Source organism: Hypanus sabinus, chromosome 10 (genome assembly GCF_030144855.1).
Source record: "Hypanus sabinus isolate sHypSab1 chromosome 10, sHypSab1.hap1, whole genome shotgun sequence".
Lineage (NCBI taxonomy): Eukaryota > Metazoa > Chordata > Chondrichthyes > Myliobatiformes > Dasyatidae > Hypanus > Hypanus sabinus.
Window position 1 is genome coordinate 95,582,068 of NC_082715.1, and position 27,754 is coordinate 95,609,821.

Genomic DNA, 27,754 nt, shown 5'->3' on the forward strand with positions numbered 1-27,754 from the left:
GCGCTCGGAATTCAGTGTCCACTCAGGCTCCAATCAAAGGTGTATTTGTTTGTCCTGTATATCTTTCCTTACAATCGCAAGTCACTGCTAAATGCTAAAAATGTCAAGTACTGCAGGACCACCCCATCAGTAAGTGTCTCAATGGCGATACAGAGGGACTTGTTGAAAACCATTGTTGTGTTGTGGACTAGACTTGTGCGTTGTTGTGCTGTGGTGGTGCGCGTGAATATCTGGACATTTTTATTGGGATCACAAGACCCTGGTGGGCATTGGTAGTGTAGAATGCTGCCTCTGGTTCCATGGCAGGACTGACAGCGGGGTAACTGCGTTGCCTCAGTAGTGGCTAGAACTAGGTGGAAGTTGCGGGCTCATCTGTTGCAGGAGAGGAGACATTGAAGTGGCATGGGAGAGCAATGTGCTATTGGTAATGTGTATTGTACCTTGGCCCCAGAGGAATGCTTTCATTTGTGCATCTATGTATGGTTTAATGATAACTGAACTTGAACTTAGTTCCTCCTTAGCAGTTACTCATTCTGGATGGGTTAAGTATGATAGAACAGCCCTCCGTTGCTTCTGCTTGAGTGCAGGATCACAGCTGACCTGATCCATTTTGTTATCTGATCTTTAGACTAGCTTTTAGAATCAACACTTAAGCTGGACTTTCCTTATCCCAGCAATCTTGAAATACCACTGGAAGAATACTTCCAGAACTTTCCATAAGATCATAAGATACAGGAGCGGAATTAGGCCATTGAGCACATTGAGTCTGCTCCACCATCCCATCGTGCTTATTTATTATCCCCCTCAACCCCATTCTCCTGGTTTCTCCCTGTAAACTTTGATGTCCTTACTAATTCCAACGGTCCAATCAGCAGCAGGAACAGGCCACAGCGACAAGGTTTCTCACAGGTCAGTTTAAAAATACAGGTTGTTTAAAAATACAGAAGGTACAAGCCATTGTTAAAAATACAGGTTGTTTAAAAATACAGAAGGTACAAGCCATTGTTGGGCGTAGGCCAGTGGTGACTGGTGAGTAGGAGTGTCAGTCTTTGGCTCAAAGGAGGCTTCAGCTCGAAAGAGGTGTTAGCACCAGGTAAACTTCTGTTAAGGTTCCCTTTTTTTTTTGATCTCTTACTGTACCTAGTGTAGTGTGTTGGCGTGTGGCCTAGTGGATCAGGCATCAGTCTAGTGATCTGAAGGTCACTGGTTCGAGCCTCAGCTGAGGCAGCGTGTTGTGTCCTTGAGCAAGGCACTTAACAACACATTGCTCTGCGACGTCACCGTTGCCAAGCTGCTTGGTTCCTAGTGCCCTTCCCTTGGACAACTTCGGTGGCGTGGAGAGGGGAAGGCTTGCAGCTTGGGCAACTGCCAGTCTCCCATACAACCCTGCCCAGGCCTTCCAAGGCGCAAATCCATGGTCTCTTGAGACTAATGGATGCCTATTATTACCTACTGTAGTAAGTGGCTGTTGTGTGTTCTTCATGCTGGATGTTAGGAGACCTGGGAGACCCAGAATCTCTCAAGAAACCACATCTGCAACAAGTGCATCCATCTGTAGGTCCTTGAAAACAGTGTTAGGGATCTGGAGCAGCAGCTGGGTGACTTTGGGCTTGTATGGGAGAATGAGGAGATAATTGATTAGAATTACAGGGAAGTAGAAACCCCGGTTGCAGGAAGCGAGTAGCTGGGTGATTGTCAGGAAAAATGGAAATACGAATAGACAGTTTGCACAAAGCACCCCTGTGGCCAATCCCCTCAAAAAATAAATATACCGCTTTGGATGCTATTATGGCAGATGACCTTCCACAGGAATGCTATGGAGACCAGGTTACTGCCACTGAGCATTGGTCTGTGGTGCAGAAGAGGGGAGTGGTCTTGATAGGGGACTCAGTAATCAGGGGAACAGACAGGAGACTCTGTGGACATGAACGGGATACCCAAAAGGGATGTTGCCTCCCAGATGCCAGACTCAGCGACGCCTCGGATCGTGTCCAAAACATTTTGGAGAGGGAGGGAGAGTAGCTAGATGTCTTGATATATATTGGTACCAATGGCATAGGAAGGAAAAGCAAAGAGGTACTGAAAAGAGAATTCAGAGAGCTGAGAAGCAGGACCTCCTGGGTGGTAATTTCTGGATTGCTGAATGTGCAGCACGCCAGTGAGGGTAGAAACAGGATGATTTGGGCAAATTAATGCCCGGCTGAAAACCTGGTGCAAGGGGCAGAGCTTCAGGTTCTTGGATCATTGGGATCTCTTCTGTGGTAGGTATGACCTGTTCAAAACTGACAGTTTGCACCTGAACCCAAGGAGAACCGATGTTCTAGTGGGCAGGATTTTTAAGAGTTGTTGGGGAGGGTTTAAACTAATTTTGGGAACTGAGTGAAGGGACTCTGGATAGGACGGATGGTAAATAAGCAAAGATAGTGTGCAGTCAGACTGTCAAGGAAGGACAGGTAGATGATAGGGCATAATTGCAGCCAGCAGGGTGAGTATGAGTATATTAGTGATGCAGAATCAAAAAGGGTAGCAAATACGGTACTCAAAGTGTTATATCTCAATGCGCAGATTATAAGAAATAAGGTGGATGAGCCTGTTGCTCTATTACAGATTGTCATGTATGATTTTTATGGCTATCACTGAATTGTGGCTAAAGGATGGTAGTAGTTGGGAGCTGAATGTCTAAGGTATACAATGTATCAGAGGGATAGGAAGGTAGGCAGAGGAGGTGGCATGGCTCTGCTGGTAAAGAATGGCATCAAATCAATAGAAAGATGTGACATAGGATCGGGAGATGGTGAATGCTTGTGGTTTGATTTAAGAAACTAAAAGAGTAAAAGGACACTGATGTCAGTTTATAGACAGGCCTCCCAATAGTAGCTGGGATGTTGTCTGCAGATTACAACAGTAAATAGAAAAGGCGTGTCACAAGAGGAATGTTGGAAATGGATCCCAAGAGAGTGAGTCTGAGATGCCTACGAGATGGCTTTTTAGAGCAGTTTGTCAGTGAGCCTACTAGGGGATCAGCTATACTGGATTGGGTGTTATGTAATGAACCAGGGGTGATTAGGAAGCTTAAGGTAAAATAACCCTTAGGAACCAGTGATCACAGTGTGATTGTGTTCAACTTGAAATTTGATAGGAAGAAAGTAAAGTCTGATGTATCAGTACTTCAGTGAAGTAAGGGAAATTACAGCGGTATGAGAGAGGAGTTGGCCAATGTAAACTGGAAGGAGCTGCTGGCAGGGACGTCAGCAGAGCAGCAATGGTGTGCGTTTCTGGGGAAAAATGAGAAAGGTGCAGGACATGTGTCTTCCAAAAATGATGAAGTACTCAAATGGTAAAATAGTACAACCATGACTGACAAGGGAAGTCACAGCTATTGAAAAAGGAAAAGAAAGAGCATACAACAAAGCCAAAATTAGTGGGAAGATAGATTGGGAAGTCTTTTAAAACTTATGGAGAGCAACTAAAAAATCATTTGAAGGTAAAAAATGAAATATGAAAGTCAGCTAGCAAATAATATCAGTAGGTAGTAAATTTTTTTCAAGTATGTTAAAAATAAAAGAGAAATGAGTGTGGATATAGGACCGCTAGAAAATGAGGCAGGAGAAATGATGATGGGAGACAAGGAGATGGCTGTTGAACTAAATGAGTATTTTGCATCAGTCTTCACTGTGGAAGACACTAGTAGTATGTGAAGGAAGAGAAGTGGGCGCAGTTAGTTACAAGAGAGAAGGTGCTCAAAAAGCTGAAAGACCTAAATGTACATAAGTCACCTGGACCATAGGAACTGTACCCTATGGTTCTGAAAGAGGTAGCGTTAGAGATTGTGGTGGCATTAGAAATGATCTATCAAAAGTCGTTGGACTCTGGCATGGTGCCAGAGGACTGGAAAATTGCAAATATCACTCCACTCTTCAAGAAAGGGGAAAGTCAGCGGAAAGGAAATTGTAGACCAGTTAGCCTGAACTCAGTGGTTGAGAAGATGTTGGAATCAATTGTTGAGGATGAAGTGATTTATTGCGTAAAGAGATCTTTAAAAATAAAATAAGAATGGTAATGTCCGAGAGAGAGAGAGGGAGAGAAGGAGAGAGAGGGAGGGAGGGAGAGAGGGAGAGAAGGAGAGAGGGGGAGGGGGGGAGGGAGGGAGGGAGAGAGGGAGAGAGAAAGAGAATATGAATGAGAATGTGGTCCATTAGGCCAGGCAAGGAGAGCAATTGTTTGGCACACTCTGATTCAGAGAGTTCAAAAGTCTGTAGTAGGTGAGTTTCCAAAGTGACATATTTATTGCATGTAGTTGTGTCTTCCAGTAGTTCTACTATGTAGTAAAATTCGGCATTATCATGGAAATGACCTTCCACCTGAGAAAACCACACAGTAGCATGGTGCTCCCAAAATTCTGCCAGCTTCAAAGCGATTGTTTTGGCCATGTTGATGAGTAACTCTGCAATTGTCTGAGAGCTTCAGGGTCACCAATGTAAGATTTTGTGTAAGTTATCTTATGTCCTTAACAAAAGCTGTAGCCCTTTATTTTCAATATGAACAAATCAAACACAGATGTCATTACATTAGACACCATCTCTTAAAGTGAACACTACAACTCAATGACAGTATTTGTGAATTATGTAGAACGGTTTTTATTATGGACAATATTTATCATTTGTCAACACACACAAAATACTGGTGGAACACAGCAGGCCAGGCAGCATCTATAGGAAGAAGCACTGTCGACGTTTTGGGCCGAGACCGTTCGTCAGGACAGATTTATCATCTGTTATGCCTTACATTAACCTACTCCCTCGTACCTATTCATAGTGAATCCTTTTCAACCTTGTAGTATAGTATATAGCATTAATGGTAAGACTCTTGGCAGTGTGGAGGATCAGAGGGGTCTTGGGGTCTGAGTCCATTGGACACTCAAAGCTGCTGCACAGGTTGACTCTGTGGTTAAGGAGGCATATGGTGCATTGGCCTTCATTGATCGTGGGATTGGGTTTAGGATCCAAGAGGTAATGTTGCTGCTATATAGGACCCTGGTCAGACGCAACTTGGAGTACTGTGCTCAGTTCTGGTTGCCTCACTACAGGAAGGATGTGGAAACCACAGAAAGGGTGCAAAGGAGACTTACAAGGATGTTGCCTGGATTGGGGTGCATGCCTTATGAGAATTGGTTGAGTGAACATGGCCTTTTCTCCTTGGAGTGGCGGAGGATGAAGGATGACCTGATAGAGGTGTATAAGATGATGAGAGGCATTGATCATGTGGATAGTCAGAGGTTTTTTCCCAGAGCTGAAATGGCTAACATGGCTAACAGTTTTAAGGTGCTTGGAAATAGCTTCACAGGAGATGTTAGGGGTAAGTTTTTTTACATAGAGATTGGTGAGTGCGTGGAATGGGCTGCCGGCAACAGTGGTGGAGGCAGATACAATAGGATCTTTCAAGAGACTCCTGGATAGATACATGGAGCTTCGAAAAATAGGCTATGGGTAACCCTAGGTAATTTCTAAGATAAGGACATGTTCAGCACAGCTTTGTGGGCTGAAGAACCTGTATTGTGCTCTAGGTTTTCTATGTTTCTATGATGGAATACTTGTTGACACAGGACAAGATAGTACAAAGTAGTCATGGTGTCCTTCAGGGAAAATCCTGCCTGACGAACTTGTTGGAATTCTTTAAGGAGATTACAAGTAGGATAGATAAAGGGGATTCAATGGATATTGTATATTTGGACTTTCAGAAGGGTTTTGACAAGTTGCCACACATGAGGCTGCTTACCAAGTTAAGAGCCTGTGGTATTACAGGAAAGCAACTAACATTGTTAGAACATTGGCTGATTGGAAGAAGGCAGCAAGTAGGAATAAAAGGATCCTTATCTGGTTGGCGGCCAGTGACTACTGGTGTTCTGCAGGGGTTGGTTTTGGGACCACTTCTTTTTATGCTGTATATAAGTGATTTAGATGATAGAATAGATGGCTTTGTTGCCAAGTTTGCAGATAATACAAAGATTGGTGGAGGGGCAGGTAGTGTTGAGGAAAAAGGTAGGACGCAGAAGGACTTGGACGGATTAGAAGGATGGGTAAGAAAGTGGCAAATGAAATAGTGTTGGAAAATGCATTGTCATGCACTTTGGTAGTAGAAATAAAAGTGCAGACTATTTTCTAATTGGGGAGAAAATCCAGGAATCTGAGATGCAGAGCGACTTGTGAGTCCTTGTGCAGAACACCCTGAAGGTTAACTTGCAGGTTGGGTCAGTGGTGAGGAAGGCAAATGCCATGTTAGCATTAATTTCAAGAGGTCTAGAATACAAGAGCAAGGATGCAATTCTGAGGCTTTATAAGACACTGGTGAAGCCTCACCTTGAGTATTGTGAATGAATTTGGGCCCCACATCTTAGAAAAGATGCGATGGCATTGGAGAGGGTCCAGAGGACATTCACAAGAATGATTTCAGGAATGAAAGGGTTATCATACGAGGAATGTTTGATGGCTCTGGTTCTGTATTTGCTGGAATTCAGAAGGATGGGGGAGGGGATCTCATTGAAACCTTTTGAATGTTGAAAGGCCTAGACAGAGCAGATGTGGAAAGGATGTTTCCCATGGTGGGAGTATCTAGGACAAGAGGGCATAGCCTTAGGATAGAGGGGCACCCTTTCAAAACAGAGATGTGGAGAAATTTCTTTAGCCAAATGGTGGTGAATTTGTGAAATTTGTGGCAAAATGCAGCTGTGGAGGCTAGGTCATTGGGTGTATTTTAGGTAGAGATTGATAGGTTCTTGATAGGACATGGCATCAAAGGTTACAGGGTGAAGGCCAGGAACTGGGGTTGAGGAGGGGATAGAAAAAAAATGATCAGCCATGATTGAATGGCGGAGCAGACTCAATGGGCCAGATGCCATAATTCTGCTTCTATGCTTTATGGTCTAGAATAGAAGAGCAGGGAAGTAATGCTGAGGCTTTATAAGGCGCTGGTGAGGCCCCACCTTATGTGTTAACAGATTTCCTCTCTTCATCTGAGAAAGGATGTGCTGCCATTGGAGAGGGTTCAGAGGAGGTTCACAAGGATGATTCTGGGAATGAAAGGGTTATCATTTGAGGAGCACTTGATGGCTCTGGGTCTCTACTCACTGGAATTTAGAAGGATGGGGGGGGGGTGGTGGAGGAAATCTCATTGAAACCTTGTGAATGCTGAAAGGCCTAGACAGAGTAATGTGCAAAGGATGGTGGAGAAGTTTAAGACAAGAGGGCACAGTTTCAGGATAGAGAGGCATCCATTTAAAACAGAGATGTACAAAAATTTATTTAGCCAGAGGGTGGTGAATTTGTAGAATTTATTACCACAGGCAGTTTTGAAAACCCGGTCGTTGGGTGTATTTAAGGCAGACCTTGATTGGTTCATGATTGGACACAGCAGCAAAGGTTATGGGGAGATGGCTGGTGAGTGGGCCTGAGGCGGGGAAAAATGAATCAGCCACGATTGAATGGCAGAGCAGACTTGATGGGCTAATGGCATCATTCTGTTCCTACGTCTTATGGTCTAATCAAGAACCTATCAACCTCCACTTTAAATATACCCAACGACTTGGCCTCCACAGGTGTGTATGGCAATGAATTCCACAGATTCACTACCCTCTGCCTATAGAAGTATCTAGAGGCCTGTGGAAGCACAAAACAGAAACAAGTCTTTTATTCTAAATGGTTCTGTATAACTTCTTTGTCTTCAGTTTCTCAGCCTTAAGGTCTCATTATATTACTACCAACACATTCTGCATTCCTTCCAGATGTAGAAGTCATCAGGCCCTATACCGCTGTGTTGCCAGCCTTGTATCCAGAACCAAAGAATGATGACCAGAGCTATGCAAATATCTACTTAATGATCAAAATTTATCCCGATGGATTGCTGACACCAATTATTGACAAGCTTCAAATCGGTAAGAAAACAAGTTGTTTTTATTAGTTTTCTGATGCACTTTTTTTCTCATATAATGGCAACGCAAAATAATTTTACCAGTTTTGCTTCTCAGTGCTGCATCCTCTGTGATGAAGGTGTTGACAGGCTGTTTTCATTTTTTCTAATTCACACCAACATTGAGAAAGGAAGAATATATTATATTCAAGACAGGGCATTGTGAGCCTCGGGAATGTCAACACTGTCAGGTTTCCCACCATGTATCTGTTGCATTTTTCCTTAATGATCGAGGAGTTCACTGGTTTAGGAGGTACTTCTAAAGGAGCTTTGTCAAATTTAGGCTGTAAATCTTATAAGTAATGTAGGCTCGATTTGCTTTGAGGAAGAAAATAGTGCACAATGAGTTCTCTGCTTCACCCTGGGTAGTTCTGAGCTTTGTTAGTAATGCTGGGGCTGTGTCTACCCAGATAATTGGAAAGTAGTCTGTCACAGTCTTGATTTATGATAGAAAGACTTTGGAGAATTAGAAGGTGGATGCATTGCCATTGAATATGAAGACCCTGATGCATGATTACAATCTCAATAATGACATTGTTTGTTGAGCTACCTTTATGATCAAAGAACACTCTGGAGGTGGATGGCAAGGATTCAGCAATAACATTTCCATTCAAGGATATGGGAGGTATCTTTCCCTTATTGGAGATGATCATTGATTTGTTAATACTCCTGAAAGGCCTTTTAGGACTGAGGTAGGGAGAAATTGGTCAAAGGGTGTATTTTTGGAATTATGTAATGTGCTCACAGATGGCAAGATGCTCACTTATTCATATCAGTATTGAAGAGTGGGCATCTATACTAGACATTTAAGTGGTAGCTTTTCTTCAAGCAAGTTGAAGCTAACATTGTTATTGTAGTGCAGATGAGGGAGATCATTGCATAGTGATTACATTTTGTCTTTTGGCACAATCTAATATGTTTTGTGGCTAAAAGTTAAATCTTGCCTGGCAAATTTGTTGGAAATTTTTTGAGGAAATAACAAGCAAGTTAGACAAAGGAGAGTCAGTGGATGTTCTGTTCTTGAATTTTCAGAAGGCTTTTGACAAAGTGCTGCACATGAGGCCATGTTATTACAGGAGAGATGATAGCATGGATGGATTTTAAAGCTACTGACCCTCTCTACCTCTGATCCCTTAATGAGGACTGGCCCATGGACCTCCAATTTCTCCTCCTGTAGTTGATAATTAGCTCTTTGGTTTTACTGCCTTTGAGTAAAAGTTGTTGTTTGGTACCATTCAAGTAGATTTTCAGTCTCCCTACTATATGCCCACTCGTCACCACCTTTGATTTGGCAATAACAGTGATGTAGTCAGAAAGTTGAAATACAGCATTGGAATTAGACAATAGACAATAGGTGCAGAAGTAGACCATTCGGCCCCTCGAGTGCACTGCCATTCTGAGATCATGGCTGATCATTCACTATCAATACCCAGTCCCTGCCTTGTCCCCATATCCCTTGATTCCCCTACCCATCAGATATCTATCTAGCTCCTTCTTGAAAGCATCCAGAGAATTGGCCTCCACCGTCTTCCGAGGCAGTGCATTCCACACCTCCACAACTCTCTGGGAGAAGAAGTTTTTCCTCAACTCTGTTTTAAATAACTGACCTCTTATTCTCAATCCATGCCCTCTGGTACTGGACTCTCCCAACATCTGGAACATATTTCCTGCCTCAATCCTATCAAATCCTTTAATTATCTTAAACGTTTCAATCAGATCCTCTCTCAATCTCCTCAATTCCAGTGTGTACAAGCCCAATCTCTCTGCGTAAGACAGCCCTGCCATCCCAGGAATCAAACTAGTGAATCTACGCTGCACTTCCTCAATTGCCAGAATGTCCTTCCTTAAACCTGAAGACCAAAACTGTACACAATATTCCAGGTGTGGTCTTACCAGGGCCCTGTACAAATGCAGAAGGACATCCTTGCTCTTGTACTCAATTCCCCTTGTAATAAAGGCCAACATTCCATTTGCCCTCTTCATTGCCTGTTGCACTTGCTCATTCACCTTCATTGACTGATGAACTAGGACTCCTAGGTCTCTTTGCATTTCTCCCTTACCTAACTCTACACCGTTCAGACAATACTCTGCCCTCTTGTTCCTGCTTCCAAAGTGGATAACTTCACATTTATTCACATTGAATGACATCTGCCAAGTATCTGCCCACTCACCCAGCCTATCCAAGTTTCCCTGTATTTTCCTAACGTCCTCTTCGCATGTCACACTGCCACCCAGTTTAGTATTGTCAGCAAACTTGCTGATATAGTTTTCAATGCCCTCATCTAAATTGTTGACATAAATTGTAAAGAGCTGTGGTCCCAATACAGAGCCCTGTGGTACCCCACTAGTCACCTCCAGCCAGTCCGAGAAACACCCATTCACTGCTACCCTTTGCTTTCTATCTGCCAACCAGTTTTCTATCCATGTTGAAACCCTGCCCCCAATGCCATGAGCTCTGATTTTACTCACCAATCTCCTATGTGGCACCTTATCGAATGCCTTCTGAAAATCTAGGTAAACAACATCCACTGGCTTACCCTCGTCTAACATCCTAGTTACACCCTCAAAAAACTCCAACAGATTAGTCAAGCATGATTTGCCCTTGGTAAATCCATGTGGCTCGGCCTAATCCTATTACTGCCATCAAGATATGCCACTATTTTGTCCTTAATAATGGACTCGAGCATCTTCCCCACGACTGACGTTAGGCTAACAGGGCGATAGTTCTCCGTTTTCTCCTTCCCTCCCTTCTTGAAAAGTGGGACAACATTAGCCACTCTCCAGTCTTCAGGAACTGATCCTGAATCTAAGGAACATTGGAAAATGATTACCAATGCATCCGCAATTTCCTGAGCCACCTCTTTTAGAACCCTCGGATGCAGACCATCTGGACCCGGGGATTTATTAGTCTTCAGTCTACTCATCATAGTTTCTTTCCTAATGTCAATCTGTTTCAATTCTTCTGATATCTTATGACCCTGGCCCATCCATACATCTGGGAGATTGCTTGTGTCCTCCCTGGTGAAGACAGATCTAAAGTACGCATTAAATTCTGTTGCCATTTCCCTGTTTCCTATAACAATTTCTCCCAATTCATTCTTCAAGGGGCCAACATTGTTCTTAACTATCTTCTTTCTCTTCACATAGCTAAAAAAGCTTTTGCTATCCCCTTTTATATTCCTGGCTAGACTGAGCTCATACCTGATTTTTTTCTCTCCATATTGCTTTTTTAGTTAAGATCTGCTGTTCCTTAAAACTTTCCCAATCATCTGTATTCCCACTCATCTTAGCCCTGTCATACTTCTTTTTCTTTAATGCTATACAATCTCTGACTTCCTTTATCAACCACTGTGGCCCCTTCCCCCTCTTTGAACCCTTCCTTCTCATTGGAATGAGCTGCTTTTGCATCTTTTGTATTATCCCCAAGAATATCTGCCACTGCGATCCACTGTCTTTCCTGCCAGGGCATCCGCCCATTTAACTTTGGCCAGCTCTTCCCTCATGGCTCCGTAGTCTCCTTTATTTAATTGCAACACTGTCACCTCTGATCTGCCCTTATCCCTCTCAAATTGTAGATAAAAACTTATCATGTTATGATCACTACTTCCTAATGGCTCCTTTACTTCAAGATCACTTATCACTTCCTGTTCATTTCACATCACCAAGTCCAAAATAGCCTCGTTCCTGGTTGGCTCAAGCACAAGCTGTTCCAAAAATACATCCCTTAGACGCTCCACAAACTCCCTATCCTGGGGTCCAGCACCTACCTGATTCTCCCAGTTCACCTGCATGTTGAAATCTCCCATAACGACTGCATTACCTTTAGCACATGCCAATGTTAACTTCCTAATCAACTTGTACCCAATATCCACGCTACTGTTTGGGGGCCTGTACACAACACCCATTAGGTCTTTTTACCCTTACTGTTCCTCAGCTCAATCCACACAGACTCTACTTCCCCTGTTCCCAAGTCACCTCTTGCTAAGGACTGAATCTCATTCCTCACCAACAGGGCCACCCCACCCCCTCTTCCCATATTTCTGTCTCTACGATAGCACGTATACCCTGGTACACTCAATTCCCAGGCCTGATCCCCTTGCAGCCATCTCTCCGTTATCCCAACAATATCGTAGTTCCCCATTTTCATCTGAGCTTCAAGCTCATCTGTCTTATTTCTGACACTACGCGCATTCAAGTATAGAATTCTTAGCCCATTCCTCCTCTCTTTGCTTAAAACACTGTCTAATGTACCTAACCCAGCTCCTTGAACTTCCATCGGGCTAATTGCACCTTGAATTTTGATGACCTTCTCAAGATCACCCAAACCTTCTACACATTTATCCCCATGCTCCTTCTGACCAACCCTCTGTACATGTAACTTTTCCAACACATGTTCTGTCTCACCTTTCTCCTTTACACAATTAATATTTGGGAAAAGTGTATTCCCCACCTGTCCCTTATCCTTCATCATATCATCTTCTCTCGTATTCTGGATCCCTGCCCCCTGCACATCTAGTTTAAACCCCCCCGAGCAGCACTGGCAAACATTCCTGCAAGAATGTTAGTAACCCTCCAGTTCAGATGTAGACCGTCCCTTCGAAACAGATCCCAACGTCCTGGAACAAAGACCAATTATCAAAAACCTGAACCCTTCCTTCCTGCCCCATGCTCTCACCCTCGTATTAATGTGCATAATCATTCTATTCTTCGCCTCACTCGCACGTGGCACAGGTAGCAATCCCGAGATTGTCACCCTGGAGGTCCTGCCTTTCAGCTTCACTCCTAACTCCCTGAACTCTCTAAGCAGGACCCCCTCACTCACCTTACCTACATCGTTGGTCCCTACATGGACCACTACATCTGGGTTCATGCCCTCGTTCTCAAGAATAGCCTGCACCCGATCTGAGATGTCCCGGACCCTGGCACCAGGGAGGCAACATACCATCCGAGACTCCCGATCTGCCCCACAAAATCTCCTATCTGCTCCCCTGACTATAGAATCCCCTAAAACTATCGCTTTCTTCTCTTCCCTCCTCCCCTTCCTAGTTGAGGGTTCAACCTCTGTGCCAGAGGCAGGACCACTACAACTCATTCCTGGTAGGTCATCCCCATCAACAGTATCCCGTACGGTATACTTATTGTTAATGGGAATGGCCGCAGGGGTGCTCTGCTCTCTCTGCCTGCTCCCCCTGCCTCTCTGGACCGTCACCCATCTGCCTACTTCTTGGATTTTTGGTGTGACTACCTCCTGATAACTCCTATCTATCTCTGCCTCTGCCTCCCGAATGATCCGTAGTTCATCCAGCTCCCGCTCCAACTCCCTAACTCGGGCTGGTAGGAGCTGCAGCTGGACGCACCTTTTACAGGTGTGGTCATCAGGGACAACTGTGTTGACCCTGACCTCCCACATACTGCATACGGAGCACACCACTGCTCTGACTGTCTCCCCCATACCTGAACTGGATTGATAGAATAAGTCTAAAAAGCACCGAGCGACCTTACCTTCTTCCCCTCAGCGAGCAATCACACAGGCTTACCGAAGTCTCCTTACGCCGAAGCCCACTTAGCCAAAGCCCAGGACTCTGCTTCCACAGACTCCACTGCCCGCTCTGAAAAGAAGTCCTGCCTTTTAAAATGCAGGAATTGTACTTATTAGCCACACAATCATAAGTGCAAAGTAGGGGGCTACATACACAGCTGTTTTGTGCACTATACTAATGATAAGTATTGAAAATGATGGCCAATCCATATAGACTGGGGTATGGCAGTAAGGAAATCGAGAATCCAGTTACACAGGTAATATTGAGGCCCAGGTCTTGGAGCTTAGTGATGGGTTTTGAGTTTGAGAGGACTTTAGTATTGAATGCTGAGTTGTCAGTGAAGAGCATCCTTATGTGTGCATCTTCGTTGGTCAAGTGCTAGAGAGCATCACTGGTGACATTAGACAAATTGGAGTAGATCCAGGTCACTCCTCAGGCAGGAGTTGATGTGCTTCATGGCCATCCTCTTGAAGCCTTTCATCACAGTGGATATAAATGCTCCTGGAGGATAATTATTGAGGCAGGTTACCACATTCTTCTTGAGCAATAGTATTATTGAAGCCTACTTGAAGTAGGTGAGTACCTTAGTCTGCTGAAGCAAGAATTTGACGGTGTCCATGAACACTCCAGCCAGTTGATTAGCACAGGTCTTCAGTACTTGGTCAAGTATGTTGTTTGTGGTAGATGCTTTCAGTGGATTCATCCCTCCTGAAGGATGCTCTGACATCATCTTCAGAGATTGAGAACACACAGTATTCGGGGGTTGTGGGCATTTATGAAGGTGCTTCCACGTTTTGTTGGGCAATAGAAGATATTCAGCATAGAAGTCATTGAGCTCATCTGGGAGAAAAAGCTTATTGTTATTTATGTTGCTTGGTTGTCCATTATAGGAAGTGATGACATTCAAGCCCTGTCACAGTTGTTGAGCATCCTTCTTTGATTCAAGCTTATTTGATTCAAGAATTGTCACTTTATATGAAAGATAACCTTCCCCAGGTTATATCTGACCTCTTGTACTTTCCTGGGTCACCCAGTCCTGAATGTCACTGATCTAGTTCTCAGCAGCTTTCAAATCTCTTGGTGAATCCGCGGCTTCTGGTTGGGGTGGGTGGGGTCTTCATATTATGATTGAGCTACAAATTTCATTAGATTAGCATATTAGCATATAGTCTTAGCATATTATTAAAAATACTGTACAGTTCTGTCCCTGTGGCAGGAAGCCCTACATATTAAATGCTTTAAAGCTATATTTGTCAGTCATAAAGTATTAATGTTTTGGGGTATAGTGATCCTCCTGACATTAAGTGTCTTTGTAACTTCTCAGAACAAGCAAAGATCAATAACAACCAATGTCTAAATTAAGCAGTTCTCATTATTGCTTGCATTTTGCATTAAATTCTGTTAATATTGTCTGTTTTATGTAGTTTTTATTTGCCAAAATTCTAATTAAGCACTAAAAATGAGAAACTGTTTTTGTTGCATTTTTCAGATAAATTCTATCCAAGTAATCACAGTTACAGTTTAAAATACATGCATATGCTTTAGAATTCATTATGGCTATTAGATGTTACTCCAGCTACAAACTGGCTGTTCTGAATATTATGCACTTTAAATTAACCCTTTAGAAAGTTTATTTACCCATGCACTGTCAATCTGGATCAACTAGCAAAGAATTTACCACCTCTGGGTATAGTTTAGCCAGTTATTTGAAATGGAGTAATCATATTTTACTACTTTTTGGCTATAAATTGGGCCATTGGCTGTTTGAGAAGATTGAAAGTAAAAATCAACATTAAAATAGAAATCTGCAAATTTATCACAAAACACAGGGAAAAATGAAAACTCGATGTAGAAATCAAAGTTTTTTTTTTAAAGCTTGCTCTTTTGTATTCTCCTGTTCATCCATATTGTCATCTCAGAATACAAACAACAAGGTCCAGAATGTGGAACATATTGAGACTTGGCAAAAGCTTGTAGCATTTTCAAAAAAATATTAGCTGTTCAGAAGGGCATTTAGTTTGTTGTGGTCCAGGTAGAAAATAGCCTGAAAATGATTATTACTAAGTCACTAGACCACTTTGGGTAAAGTTTTCAATCAGTGTAATCCAAAACCCAGACCCATGTCACCTTCATTGCGATTACCCATCCCCGTTACTTCAAAGAAATATCAAACTGGGACACATTGGTACCTAATGCTCAATTGGAAAATAATTAGATCTACTTAACAATTCAGAACAAAAAAGCAAATCAATTATAATGTAGCTGATATTGTAAGGTAGGGTGAATAACTGAAATATGGATTTATAAAGATTAGTGCTGAAAATTCAGTATTGCACAAAGGCAGTGGGATAGCTGTTATGTTTTGAATTTCTGAACTAATTTAAAGCAAAACATGAGACTCAGTATAAATATGTACTCTGCTTTTTACTTTTACTGATCTGTGCACATACAATGTGGTGGTGTGATGATATATGCCATTCATGTATTTTTACATATAACCTGTAATTAATTCTGTAAGCAACTGTGTGTGTGTGTACGTACTCAGTGCACTTTGCTGAAGTGTTTCCCTCCAGAAAGGTTTGCAATGATATTCTGGGCAGAGATTATTGCTCTAGTTTCCATATTGGGTTGATGGTGAAATGAGGGCAGATACTGGCAGGCCATGGGATTTGAATACTGAAAAAGGACTAGATGGGATAGAGTTCATCAAATGTGTTCTGGAACAGTTCCTTAATCAGATCATAGAAGTCCCAAAGAGAGTGTGTGATATTTGATCTGCTATTAGGGAATGAGACGTGGCAGGTGTAGGGGAACTTTGCCCCTGGTGGTCACAATTGCATTAGATAACTCCTCAGGGCCTGACAGGGTGTTCCCTTGTTCTTTGCAGGAGGCAAGTGCAGAAATTGTTGGGGCCCTAGCAGAGATATTTAAATTTCATCCTTAAAAACATGTGAGGTACCTGAAGATTGGACGATAGCCCATGTTGTTCCACTATTTTAGGAAGGCTCTCAAAATAAACCAGGAAATTATAGGCTGGTGAGTCTGACATCAGTAGTGGGAAAGTTATTGTAAGGTTTTTTTTTAAAAGGGACAAGGTATATAAATATATGGATAAACAAGGACTGACTGATTAGGGATAGTCAACATGGCTTTGCGCATGGTAGGGAGTGTCAAACCAATCTTAGTGATTTTTAAGGAAATTACCAGGAAAGTTGATGAAGGCAAGGCAGTGGATGTTGCCTATATGGACCTTAGCAAGGCCGTCGACAAGATCTTCCATGGGTGGTTGGTCAAGAAGGTTCAGTCAGTTGGCATTCAAGATGAGGTAGTAAATAGACTAAACATTGGCTTAACGAGCAGAGCCAAAGTGTGGTCATAGATAGTTGCCTCACTGACTGGATGCTTGTGACTATTGGAGTGCTGCAGGAATCTGTGCTGGGTCCATTGTTGTTTGGGATTTATATCAATGATCTGGATCAGCACATTTTCAGACGGCACCAAGGTTGGGGATGTAGTAGACAGTGAACAAAGCTATCATGGCTTGCAGCAGGATCTGGACCAGCTGGAAAAATTGTGGATGGAATTTAATGCAGACAAATGCGAGGTGTTGCACTTTGGTAGGACTAACCAGCATAGATCTTACACAGGGAACTGAGGAATGCGGTAGAGCAAAAGGATCTGGGAATATAGGTCTATAATTCATTGAAAGTAGCATCACAGGTAGATAGGGTCATAAACAAAGGTTTTGGCACATTAACTTTCATAAATTGAAGTATGAGTATAGGAGATAGGATGTTTTGTTGACATTGTATAAGACATTGATGAGTATTGTGTACAGTTTTGGTCACCTAACTACAAGAAAGAAGTAAATAACATTGAAAGAGTACAGAGAAAATTTTCAAGGATATTGCCGGAACTGGAGGACCTGAGTTATAAGGAAAAGATCGAATAGGTTGGGCTTTATTTCTTGGAACTTGGAAGACTAAAAGGAGATTTGATAGAAGTAATCAAAATTATAAGGAGTATAGGTAGGATAAATGCCAGCAGGCTTTTTCTGCTGAGTTGGGTGGACCTACAACCAGAGGTCATGGGTTAAATGTGAAAAGTTTAAGGGAAACTTTCACTCAGTGGTTCATGAGAGTGTGGAACAAGCTACCAGCACAAATGGTGCATGTTCAATAGTTTCATTTAATAGCTGAAAAATGTGTACAATATACATCCTGAAATTCTTGTTCCTCGCAGAGAACAGAAGAATGAATGACAGTAAAAGCATTAGAACCTCAAAACCCCACTGCTCCCCCCACACAAGCAGTAGCAAAGCAATGACCCTCCCCCTCCACCACTTCAGCAAACAAAGCATTAGCACCCTCCACCCACCAAGCAAGCCACCAATAAAGACCATGATCTGCAGTACAACAAATACTAAACATTCACTTAACAATTCGACATACCACAGGCTCCCCATTAATAAAGGGGAAAAAGTGTCCCCTTTCACAGCGAGAGGGGAGACATAACAAAACAACTCGCTTACTTACAGTGTTAAAAGTCTGCCTCGCCACTTTGTTTCCGTTATCTGACCTGAGATTCGGCAACAAACACTTCCAACTACTGAGAAAGGGAAAGAGATTCACCAAGTACAGAGCCTCTGACAGCTGATCCACTGCTCCCAATGTTCTGTTTTGCTCCTGAGGTGCTTCAGTTGGTGGCACCAGCATAGAATTAACCTGTCTACAGGGCTGTGAAACCTCAGAACCCCAAAGGTGCATTCATCTACTAAGCCATGTCCTTGGGATTTCAAGAAGTGTCCAGTTGAGAGCCCCTGAGAGCAGGTCCCACCACTGCAAAGAGCTGAAGTCTGAGTGTAACTCCAGGTCAGGATCTTTAACAGAACCCCACCCACCCTGAAAAGGAAAAAGCGACATCAAAAGTAGAAATTAGCAGGCCAGGCAGCATCTATGAAAAAGATGAAGGGTCTCGGCCCAAATCGTCGACTATTTACTTTTTTTTTCCATAGATGCTGCCTGGCTCCTCCAGCATGTTGTGTGTGGTACTAGGATTTCCAGCATCTGCAGGTATTCTCATATGTGAAAGGTAGAAGTTAAACTGTTTTTGCAGATGAACTCAGAGGAATCATCATTGAGCCCCGTTGGGCTCAATTTCAACATTTAAGAGAAGTTTGGATAGCTGCGTGGATGGTAAGGGTGTAGAGAGCTATGGTCGATGGGAGCAGGTAGTTTAAGTGGTTTGACAGGACTAGATGGGCTGTAGGGCCTGTTTCTGTCTATACTTTTCAATGACTCCGGGAAGCCCAATGAGGAGAATTACTTATAGATCTAGTAATGATAAATACATTGTGCCCGATAAAGAATGTATGCCTGGGGATTAATTAGCGTTCAAAATTGTAAGTTTATACTTAATCAAAACAAGAAAAACAATTCATAAGAAGAAAATACTGATGTTAGAGGTATGAGATTGGAATTGGGGAAAGAAATAAAAAATACTAAACAGCAGTTGTGGGAGAACAATAGTAAGATGTACAGTGGATTCTGGTTAGTTGGGCTATTGGTTAACCAGCACAGCTGCTTATTGGGGACAACTTTTAAAGAACAAAAACTAATTGGAAAAAATAGCCACAATTCCCTTTGTTTATTTGGGACACTATATAATTGGGACCAGAGACAATTGCTAAAATATTTCCACTAGCATATGTTGCATGCATGTGTGTGGCTGTTTAACACTACACCATACTTAGAGCAAGTAGTTTTTAAAATAGCATCCGTTGCATGTGTTTGTGTTCCAAAAGCAGTGTTTTTTTTTGTCACTGTTGGTGAGAATTGAGCAAGGCAATTTGGAACCGTTTTGCTCACTGTGGTCTCAAGCATTCAGGCTTGTATATTAGGAAACAGCTGGAAGTGAAGCAGCTGCACTCGTGTGCTCGGTGGAGGGTGCAGATGCTTTTTTGCTGCTGTGGGAGGGGGTTGTCACTTTGCTGTTGCTTATGATTGGAGGGGGGAGCTTTGGGGTTCTAGCATTTAACTGTCATTCATTCTTTGGGGCACTCCTGTTTTTGTGGATGGTTACAAAGAGAAAGAATTTCAGGATGTATATTGTATACATTTCTCTGACATTAAATGTACCTTTGAAACCTTTGAAATGATTTTGCTACTTCAAGTTAGGAATTATGAAGAATTTGAAGATATCAACAATAGTCTTGAAAGTTACAATGAAAATGAAGATTTGGAGGATGCAGTTGTCAAAAGCATTATACGAAATCAGTCCATTATCTACACGGTGTCTTCACTGATTTTGTTGATTGTATGTTAACAGCAGCATGCAATGGATGAATTCTGATAGCTTTTACAAGATAATGCAGTTTTATAGTACTGTAGAGGTCTAGGTAGTGTTCTACTTCTGTATTTAAGTACATAAATTGTTATTCAGTTAAATAGTAATTTGTCTTTTTTTTTATACCTTTTTAACTATTTCCGTGAAACTTTAGCTAATTGGGACATCTGCTTAATTGGGCCAAAATGTACTGGTCCCAACGTGTCCCAATTAACCAAAATCCACTATTTAAAATTTTTAAAAAGTGACCAGGTGAAATATGAAGATGATCAGGAGAAATTTTTCTGCTTAAAATCTCAGGGGGGAGGGGAAGGGTGCGGGGTAGTATGGAACAGTAATCAACTTTTTTTTTAAAAAAGGAGGGGTAAAAGAAAACGACGTTGTTTTTGGAAGATGTCACTGTGTATAAGTAAATTAATACCATGGTAATATAAAAGGAAAACAGATGACAACAAAAATTTAGTGTATAAAGGATCATCAGTGAAATGCAAAAAATGATTTATCATAAAATACTGATTAAATAAAATAACCAATTAGAATAAAGCCAGAGAATTGAAAATTTAAAATATTTAATTGAGCCTTTTTCTTTGTCTCAGGCCTTTTTAAATATTTTGCTCCGCTTTCTTTTGCTCTTTCTATATTACTTTGGCAATTAAAGATATTGTATATATAAAATTCAAAACCAGAAATTGTTAGAAGTATTCATCCTGCCTCTGTGGGAAAACAAGGTGAAGCAGCCATTGGGTCAGAACTGAAAAGAGGACAAGCTGGTAAATCTGCAGGAGGTGGGGTAGGGGAATGCCTCAAAGTGTAAAACTGGGGTGACCAAGCTCCAAATACAGCTAGCAGGTAATTGACTGACTGGGAGCAGTTATAGTGAGAACGTTGGCTGAAGAATGGGAATTTGCAGGAGGATGTGTCCAGGCCAGGAATCTCCTACATCCGGTGGGTGTGAGCTGTGTTGCTTTGGATGGCTGAAGCTGACAAAGGCAGCATGTTACCTGAAGTTGCAGAATTCAATATTGTATTTAGTAGTATTAGTACAAACACTTGAGTTGAGTATGGTGTTCTGATGTCAGTGGATTCCCTTAGTGGAGTGTGCCTGTACATGACTGTGGGGAGGCCAATGCATAGGCAGCAACCACAGGATTCTTGGCAGGTCAGGGTCCAGTGACGTAGAAGAGGACTACTGGGGACCGTACTGCCATTATGATGTGGCAGCTTGACTGTTGAGGTCTTAGTTGGATCGCTCTTTGTCTAGAACCTCCCCTTTGACCTTACCGCCACAGCTGACCCTGGAGCTAAGGCTGAATTCCAGGCAGTATCTCACACAGTATATCAGTATGTCTCTACCACAATAAGGTGACAGTCATTGGAGAGGATATTGAGTTTAGAAGGTGTAATGTACTCAGTCGGAAGTCATGGTGCTCTGCTTCAAACTTTGCATTGTGCCTCACTGACAGTGCAGGAAGCTACAAACCAGGGAGTGGGATTGGAGTGAAAAATTAAAGTGGCAGGCAGTGAGAAGCTGAAGGTTGCCCCTGCAGAGTTAACACAGATGTTTTGTAAATCGATCACCCAGGCTGTGTTTAGTTTCTCCACTAGGAACACTGAATGGAATACACCAGATTGGAAGAATGGCTGCTTCACCTGGAAAGATTGTTTGGTTCCCTGGATGGTTGGTAGGAAAAAGGTGAAAGGGCAAGTGTGGTAATGTCCACAGTTGCAAGGGAAAATATTGTAAGAATGGGAGTAGTTGGTGGGAATGGAAGAGTGGACTAGGAAATCAGGTGGGGAATGGTTCTTGTGAAGTGCTGGAAGTGGAGAGGGACATATCTAACTTCTCCAATTCTGCTGGAGGGTTGTGGACTTGAAGATTCACTGTTTCTCTCTCTGCAGATAGTGCCTGGCCTGCTGAACATTTTCACCATTCTGTCTTTTACACTCCTGTACTGGGTAGCTTTCATATTTTAATAGTTCGTCAAGCCTTCTGTTAATGAAAATAATTTGTTAGTTTGTAAGCATCTAACAATATTTTCAACTGCTTCTCTCAAAACATCCAATTGTTTTATTTTATCTAAAGGTGATTCTGTGTCCTTGAGTAGCCCAGATGGCAACTTCAAATGCACTCAACTTAAAGGAATAACAGAGCTTATCCTTTTGGCTGCTGGTACAGGGTTCACTCCAATGATTAAACTTATAGGCTTTGCCTTTAAGTTTTCTTATTTCAGGTGAGCTTAATCAGTGTGACTTCAAACTTGTCAAATTGTAATAATTTTTCAGTGTTACAGGTTTCTGTTGCATTCAGCTGTTTTGGTCTTGTATCACGAGCAGCTGAAATCCAGTATAACCTTTTTAGGAGGAGGCAAAAGGAAATATGATCCATGCTAACTGTGCAAATGATTTGTTAAATGCATTTTTAATGTAATCTTGAAGAAAAATTACTACAATATATAGTTCAAAGATATTTTGGGCAAGGGGAAAGTCACATTACTTCATGCACAATACGTACAGATATCTGTCTGCTCAGTAAGTACCTCTAACATATGGTCCCCTCTATTCCAGTTATTTTGGAATCATAGAAAAGTAGTTTTAAATCCAAATTACTAAATTAATGTTTAAATGATAAGACGACAAACAACCATGCTTCCTACAGATCCCGAACCACATTTCCCGAGGAGTCACTGGATTGCATAGAGGGAGGGAGAGTTCAAAAGAAGCCAGCAGGAGCAGTTGTGTGCCACAGTTCCTGAGGACACTTTGGGTGATGCATAATTAGGAACTTGGCAAGATCCAATTTAAAAAGTTAGGCTTAAGCATTGTGTGAGTGGATCAGTGTCAAGGCTTTGGATCATTGATGCTTTGATGAGAGGCCTAGGCTATAGGTAGGTTTTTTTCCCCCCTCCCTATTATTTTTCTTTCTTATTGTACATTATTAGTGGAGATGACAGACAGGATAGTGAAGTGCTCCTCTTGTGACATGTGGGAAGGCAGGGAGACCTTCAGTGTCCCTGACAACTACACCTGTGAGAAGTACATCGTGCTGCAGCTTCTAAGCAGACTGTGTTAAGGAGTTGAGCTGGAACTGGGTGAACTCCAGGTCATTCAGGAGGCTGAGGGGTTGACAGGCAGGGCATACAAGGAGGTAGTTATACCCAAGGTGCAGGACATGGGTAACCGTGTGACAGTCAGGAGGGAGAAAGGGGATAGGCAGTCAGTGCAGACTACCCTTCTGACTTCCCCTCAACAATAGGTATACTTATTTGGATACTGTTGTGGATTGGTGGGGGGAGCCCCTAGCAGAGGTACGCCATAGTGGTCAGGGCTGTGGCTAAGAAGAGAAAGGGAGAGATAAGAGGTGAGCTGTAGTGATAGGGGATACTTTGGAAGAGGATCAAGTCCTCTTACCCCTCCTACCCATGTCACTTGTACCGACAAGGCCTTGCAAAGTGCATTCAGGGAGTTGGGTGCTAAGTTAAAGGGTTGTAATCTCAGGATTGCTAGTGTGGCCAGAAATTATGTAGACCTTTATAGTTTATAAAGGTCAGATTATATAGGTTAACATGTGGCTAAGGAGATGGTGCAGGAGAGAGGGCTTCAGATTTTTGGATAGTTGAAGGTAGGATCTTTATACAAGGGTTTGTACCTGAACTCAAGGGCTACTATTGTCCCAGCAGGAAAATTTGCAAGTGCTGCACAGGGGGTGGGCGGTTTAAACTAGAGTTGCAAGGGGATGGGAAGCAGAGCAGATAGTGGAGTGGTTATGGCAAAAGATCTTGTTAATCTTGTATACAAAGTCAGGATTCAAAAGCTTGAGCATGGTAGGACTAACGTTCTGTGCTGCGAGTATTGTAGGAAAGGTGGATGAGCTTGGGGCAAGGATCAGCATGTGGATTTACGACATTGTAGCCCATTAGTAAGATTTGGTTGTAAGAGGGGTAGGGCTGGCAGCTCACTTTTCCAGGGTTCTGTTGTTTTAGACATGATAGAGCAAAATGAATTAAAGGAGGAAGGATACATTACTAGTCAGGGAGAATGTCAGGGGAGTGCTGTGACCAAAGAGCTTGTAAATTCAGGTTTTATCAGTAGAACTGAGGAATAAGAAAGGGATTCTACCACATTAATGGGATTATATTATAGATCACCCAACAATTCGAGAGATTTAGGAGCAAATTTGCAGAGAGATTGTAGACTTGCAAAAAAAAGTGATAGAAGGTGTTCTTAACTTCCCACATTTTGACTGGTAATTCCATATTGTAAAAGGGCTGGATGGGAGAGACTTTGTCAAATATGTTGAGGTAAGTTTCCTTAATCAGTACATGAAGTGCCAACAAGAGTGTGATACTAGATCTCCTATTAGGGAAGGAGAGAAGCAGGTGACAGAAGTTTGTGTAGGAAAGAGCACTTTGCATTTAGTGATTATAATGCCAATAATTTTAAGGTAATTATGGGAAAATGTAGGTCTGGTCCTCGTGTTGAGATTCTGAATTGGAGAAAGGCTGATTTTGATGGCATCAGAAAGGATCTGGCAAGTGTGGATGGGGACAGGTTGTTTACTGGCAATGGTGTACTTGGTAAGTGGCAGGCCTTCAGCAGTGAAATTCTGAGAGCACAGAGTTTGTATGTTCCTGTCAGAATAAAAGGATAACATGTCGATGGGACTAGGTAGCTTAATGGTTCAGCATGGACTAGATTGGCTAAAGGGCATGTTTCTGTAGTGTTCTATCCCTTTATGGCATGCTCATCCTGTCATTATTTTCACTCCACTCCATCCTTATCTGTCTTCAAAATTTGTTCACTAAAATGCTTCCTTACAACCTTGCCAATTTTGGTTCTGACAATTTGTTTTAGTATTTGTTCATTATGCTGCTATGCTATCGAGGTTGTCATGGAAATACTTTTGGAGTAGTGCACTGGCAATATCAGGTGGTTCAATGCCAGAACATCAGTAGAAGGGATGTTGAACTAAATTGTAAAACTGACATTTGCTTTTTTTATTTTAATAATTGGGAACAGACCCTTCAATCATTCATATCTCAATATCGGTGACTAATAATCATTTGCTGAGAATCATTTGGACATATTAAATTGAACAGACCTCATTATCCTAGATCAAAGGTTATATTTATAGTCTCAGCAATTGGTCCCCATTGCAGTTTAGTCCTTGTCTTGATAATACATTTTTTATTTATCAAGAAAAAACTGCATAGACAGGAAATGATCCCTTCAATGTTTTACTGTATCCCATCTTTTTTTGTTTTCAACTTTGTTTACTGCAGCTTTCGGGTGTGCCTTCCCCTAAATCAATAAGTGGAAACTACAAACTTCCTGCACTGCCATTATTTCAATCAAATGCCTTTAGTCAGTTAAAAATTCAAGTAACAAGAGGGCAATGTTGCATTTTTTTTGTTTCAGAAAAATCCAGTTGCTGTTTTTTAACAAGGAAGAAAGGGATATTTTGTGGAAGGATCAATTGGATAATTTAACCTCAAAAGACGAAAGGTAAAATTATCAAACTAAGATGCATATTTGTACTGCATAAATGAGCCGTTTAGCCCACTATATCCATGACAAGTTTTGTATTTGCCCTACCTTAGTATCATTTATCTGCATTTGGTCTTTAGCCTTCTATGCCTTGGCAATTTAAGTGCTTATCTAGATGCTACTTAACTGCTGTGCAGGTATCTGCTACCATCACCTACTCAGGCATTGCATTCCAGATTCCAGCAATTGTAAGAGTTAGAAAAAAATCCTCCTTGGATCATAAACCTTCAATCTCTCACCCTGTACCTACATAGTCTTATCTTAAACATCCTCACTAAGGAAAAAAGGTTTTTTTTTCTATCTACCCTATCTGTCCCCTCATCATTTTATATATCTATGTCAAGTTGTTCCTTGGACACTTCCAGTCCATGAAAAATAAATAAGCCTGTCCATTCTTCTTTTATAACTGAACTGGTTCAATACAAGTAACATTCTGGTTAATCTGCCTAGAGTCCTCTCCAGAACAATCAGATCCTCTTTATAATGTAGCAATCAAATTGCCCAGTACTGGAGATTTGGCCTAATCAATGATGTTAAATGATGTCCCCCTCCTCTATTCTAAGCCACAGCTAATGAAAGCAGGCATTCTATCTGCTTCTTCATCACCTTAATGCTGCCCTATTATAGTATCTATAAACTTGTAATTCAAGGTCCCTTTGTTCATCAACACACCATAGGGTCCTTCCATTTACAATGAATGTCCTACCCTTGTTTGACCTTCCAAAATGCATCACTCTGCACTTGCTGCGATAAGTCTCACCTACCATTTCTCTGTGCACTTTCCAGATGATTAAGTTTTCTTATGGATAAGTCCTTGATTGGAAGTGTTAAGTTGGGAGAAGGAACTGAGAAACTAGGTTGGGTGACCTGTGAGAGTCCTAAAAAAAAAAAAGGGCATCTTGGGTATTCCTGCAAGAATAAAAGACAAGGAGGCTTGGGAACCTTGGATAACAGGAGAAACTCAAATTTTACCAAAATAAAAATGGAAAGGGCCTTGAGAAATATAAAGAAAGTGAGAAGGTGCTTAAGTAATGAATTAGTGCTAAAATGGGCCATGAAGTGCCCATGGCAAATGTAGAGTAGAAGAGTTCCAAGGCACTTTATACATATTTGAATAGTACGAGGATAACCACAGAATGGCAAAGGAGAGTATCTATGCCTGGAGTCAGAGGAAGTTGGTGATGTCTTAAAAAGGATACTCCTCATCATCACCCATATCCACCCAAAAGAACATGGGTCATGGTGAGGAGTATGTTAATGTTCATTGGCGTGTCAGTAATAAAAAGGGTAAAGTATTGGGTCTTTTGGAAAAACAATAACGTGAATAAGGCTCCAGAGCCAGATGGAATCTATCCTCAGAAACTGAGATTCTGTCAAGGTTCCCGTGATCTCCTCCTCTACTTCCTTCAGTCACAAGCGAGATTCAGAAGACACGAGCTCTGACCAGAGACCAGTCCAGACATTGCAAGTTGGAGAGGAGGCGATCTCACTCAGGTCCACGGCCCGAGTAGAAAAAGGGAGCAGTGTGTCACGGCAGCACACTAGAACTTTGACCAGTGACCAATCTGTGTTGGAGATAGATTAGCAAGAGCAAATTAAAGGAAGGCAGGTTCAAGCACAGCGGCCACATCTGAGTGGAAAGAGTCAGAGTGGTGATCTTGAGGTGTTAGCTCTTCGAAGCTTAATCAATGAGAAGCTTCAGTCAGAAATAAAAAAAAAAGCTCTAGGTTAAGATTTTTTTCTCTCCCTTCATGTTCAGGTAGGACTGTAGAAGTGCCAAGCAGGATAGTGGAATGCTTCTCTTGCGGGATATGGAAAGGCAAGGAGACCTCCAGTGTGCCTGAAGACTACAACTGCAGGAACTGCATTCAGTTGCAGCTTTAACAATCCATGAAAAAGAGTTGGAACATGATGAACTCCAGATCATTCAGGAGGCTGAAGGGTGATAGATAGGACATATAGAGAGGTAGTTACACCCAAGGTGCAGGACACAGGAAACAATGTCAGGAAGGGAAAGGGGGTGACAGAGCCAGTTCAGAGTATCACTGTGGCCATCCCCCTCAACAACTGGTACATCAGTTTGGATATTGTTTGGGGGGGGGGGGAGGGATTCATTAGGGGAATGATCAGGAGGTATGTGGGTAAGCACAAGATATCTGGATTGTATGTTGCCTCCTGGGTGCCAGGGACAGGGCATTTCAGGTCAAGTCCTTGGCTTTCTTAAGTGGGAGGGAGAACAGCTAGAGGATGTGGTGCATGTAGGTACCAATGGCATGGGTAGGATGAGTGAAAAGGTTCTGCAAAGGGAGCTGAGGGAGTTAGGTGCCAAGTTAAAGGGCAGGACCTCCAGGGTTACAAATCCC

At 42.1% G+C, this 27,754-nt stretch overlaps 1 protein-coding gene across 3 annotated transcripts in view; it reads left to right on the forward strand.

The window, feature by feature from the left end:
• The window catches only part of LOC132400862 (cytochrome b5 reductase 4), a 126,517-nt gene that overhangs the window by 51,067 nt on the left and 47,696 nt on the right, over positions 1 to 27,754 (forward strand). For 2 of the 3 annotated variants that reach the window (XM_059982340.1, XM_059982338.1), the window contains exons 12-14: positions 7,778 to 7,927; positions 21,931 to 22,078; positions 25,263 to 25,349. In XM_059982340.1, coding sequence (XP_059838323.1) covers positions 7,778 to 7,927; positions 21,931 to 22,078; positions 25,263 to 25,349 — 385 coding nt within the window. The remainder of the gene's footprint in view (positions 1 to 7,777; positions 7,928 to 21,930; positions 22,079 to 25,262; positions 25,350 to 27,754) is intronic. The other variant, XM_059982339.1, reaches the window with a different exon arrangement.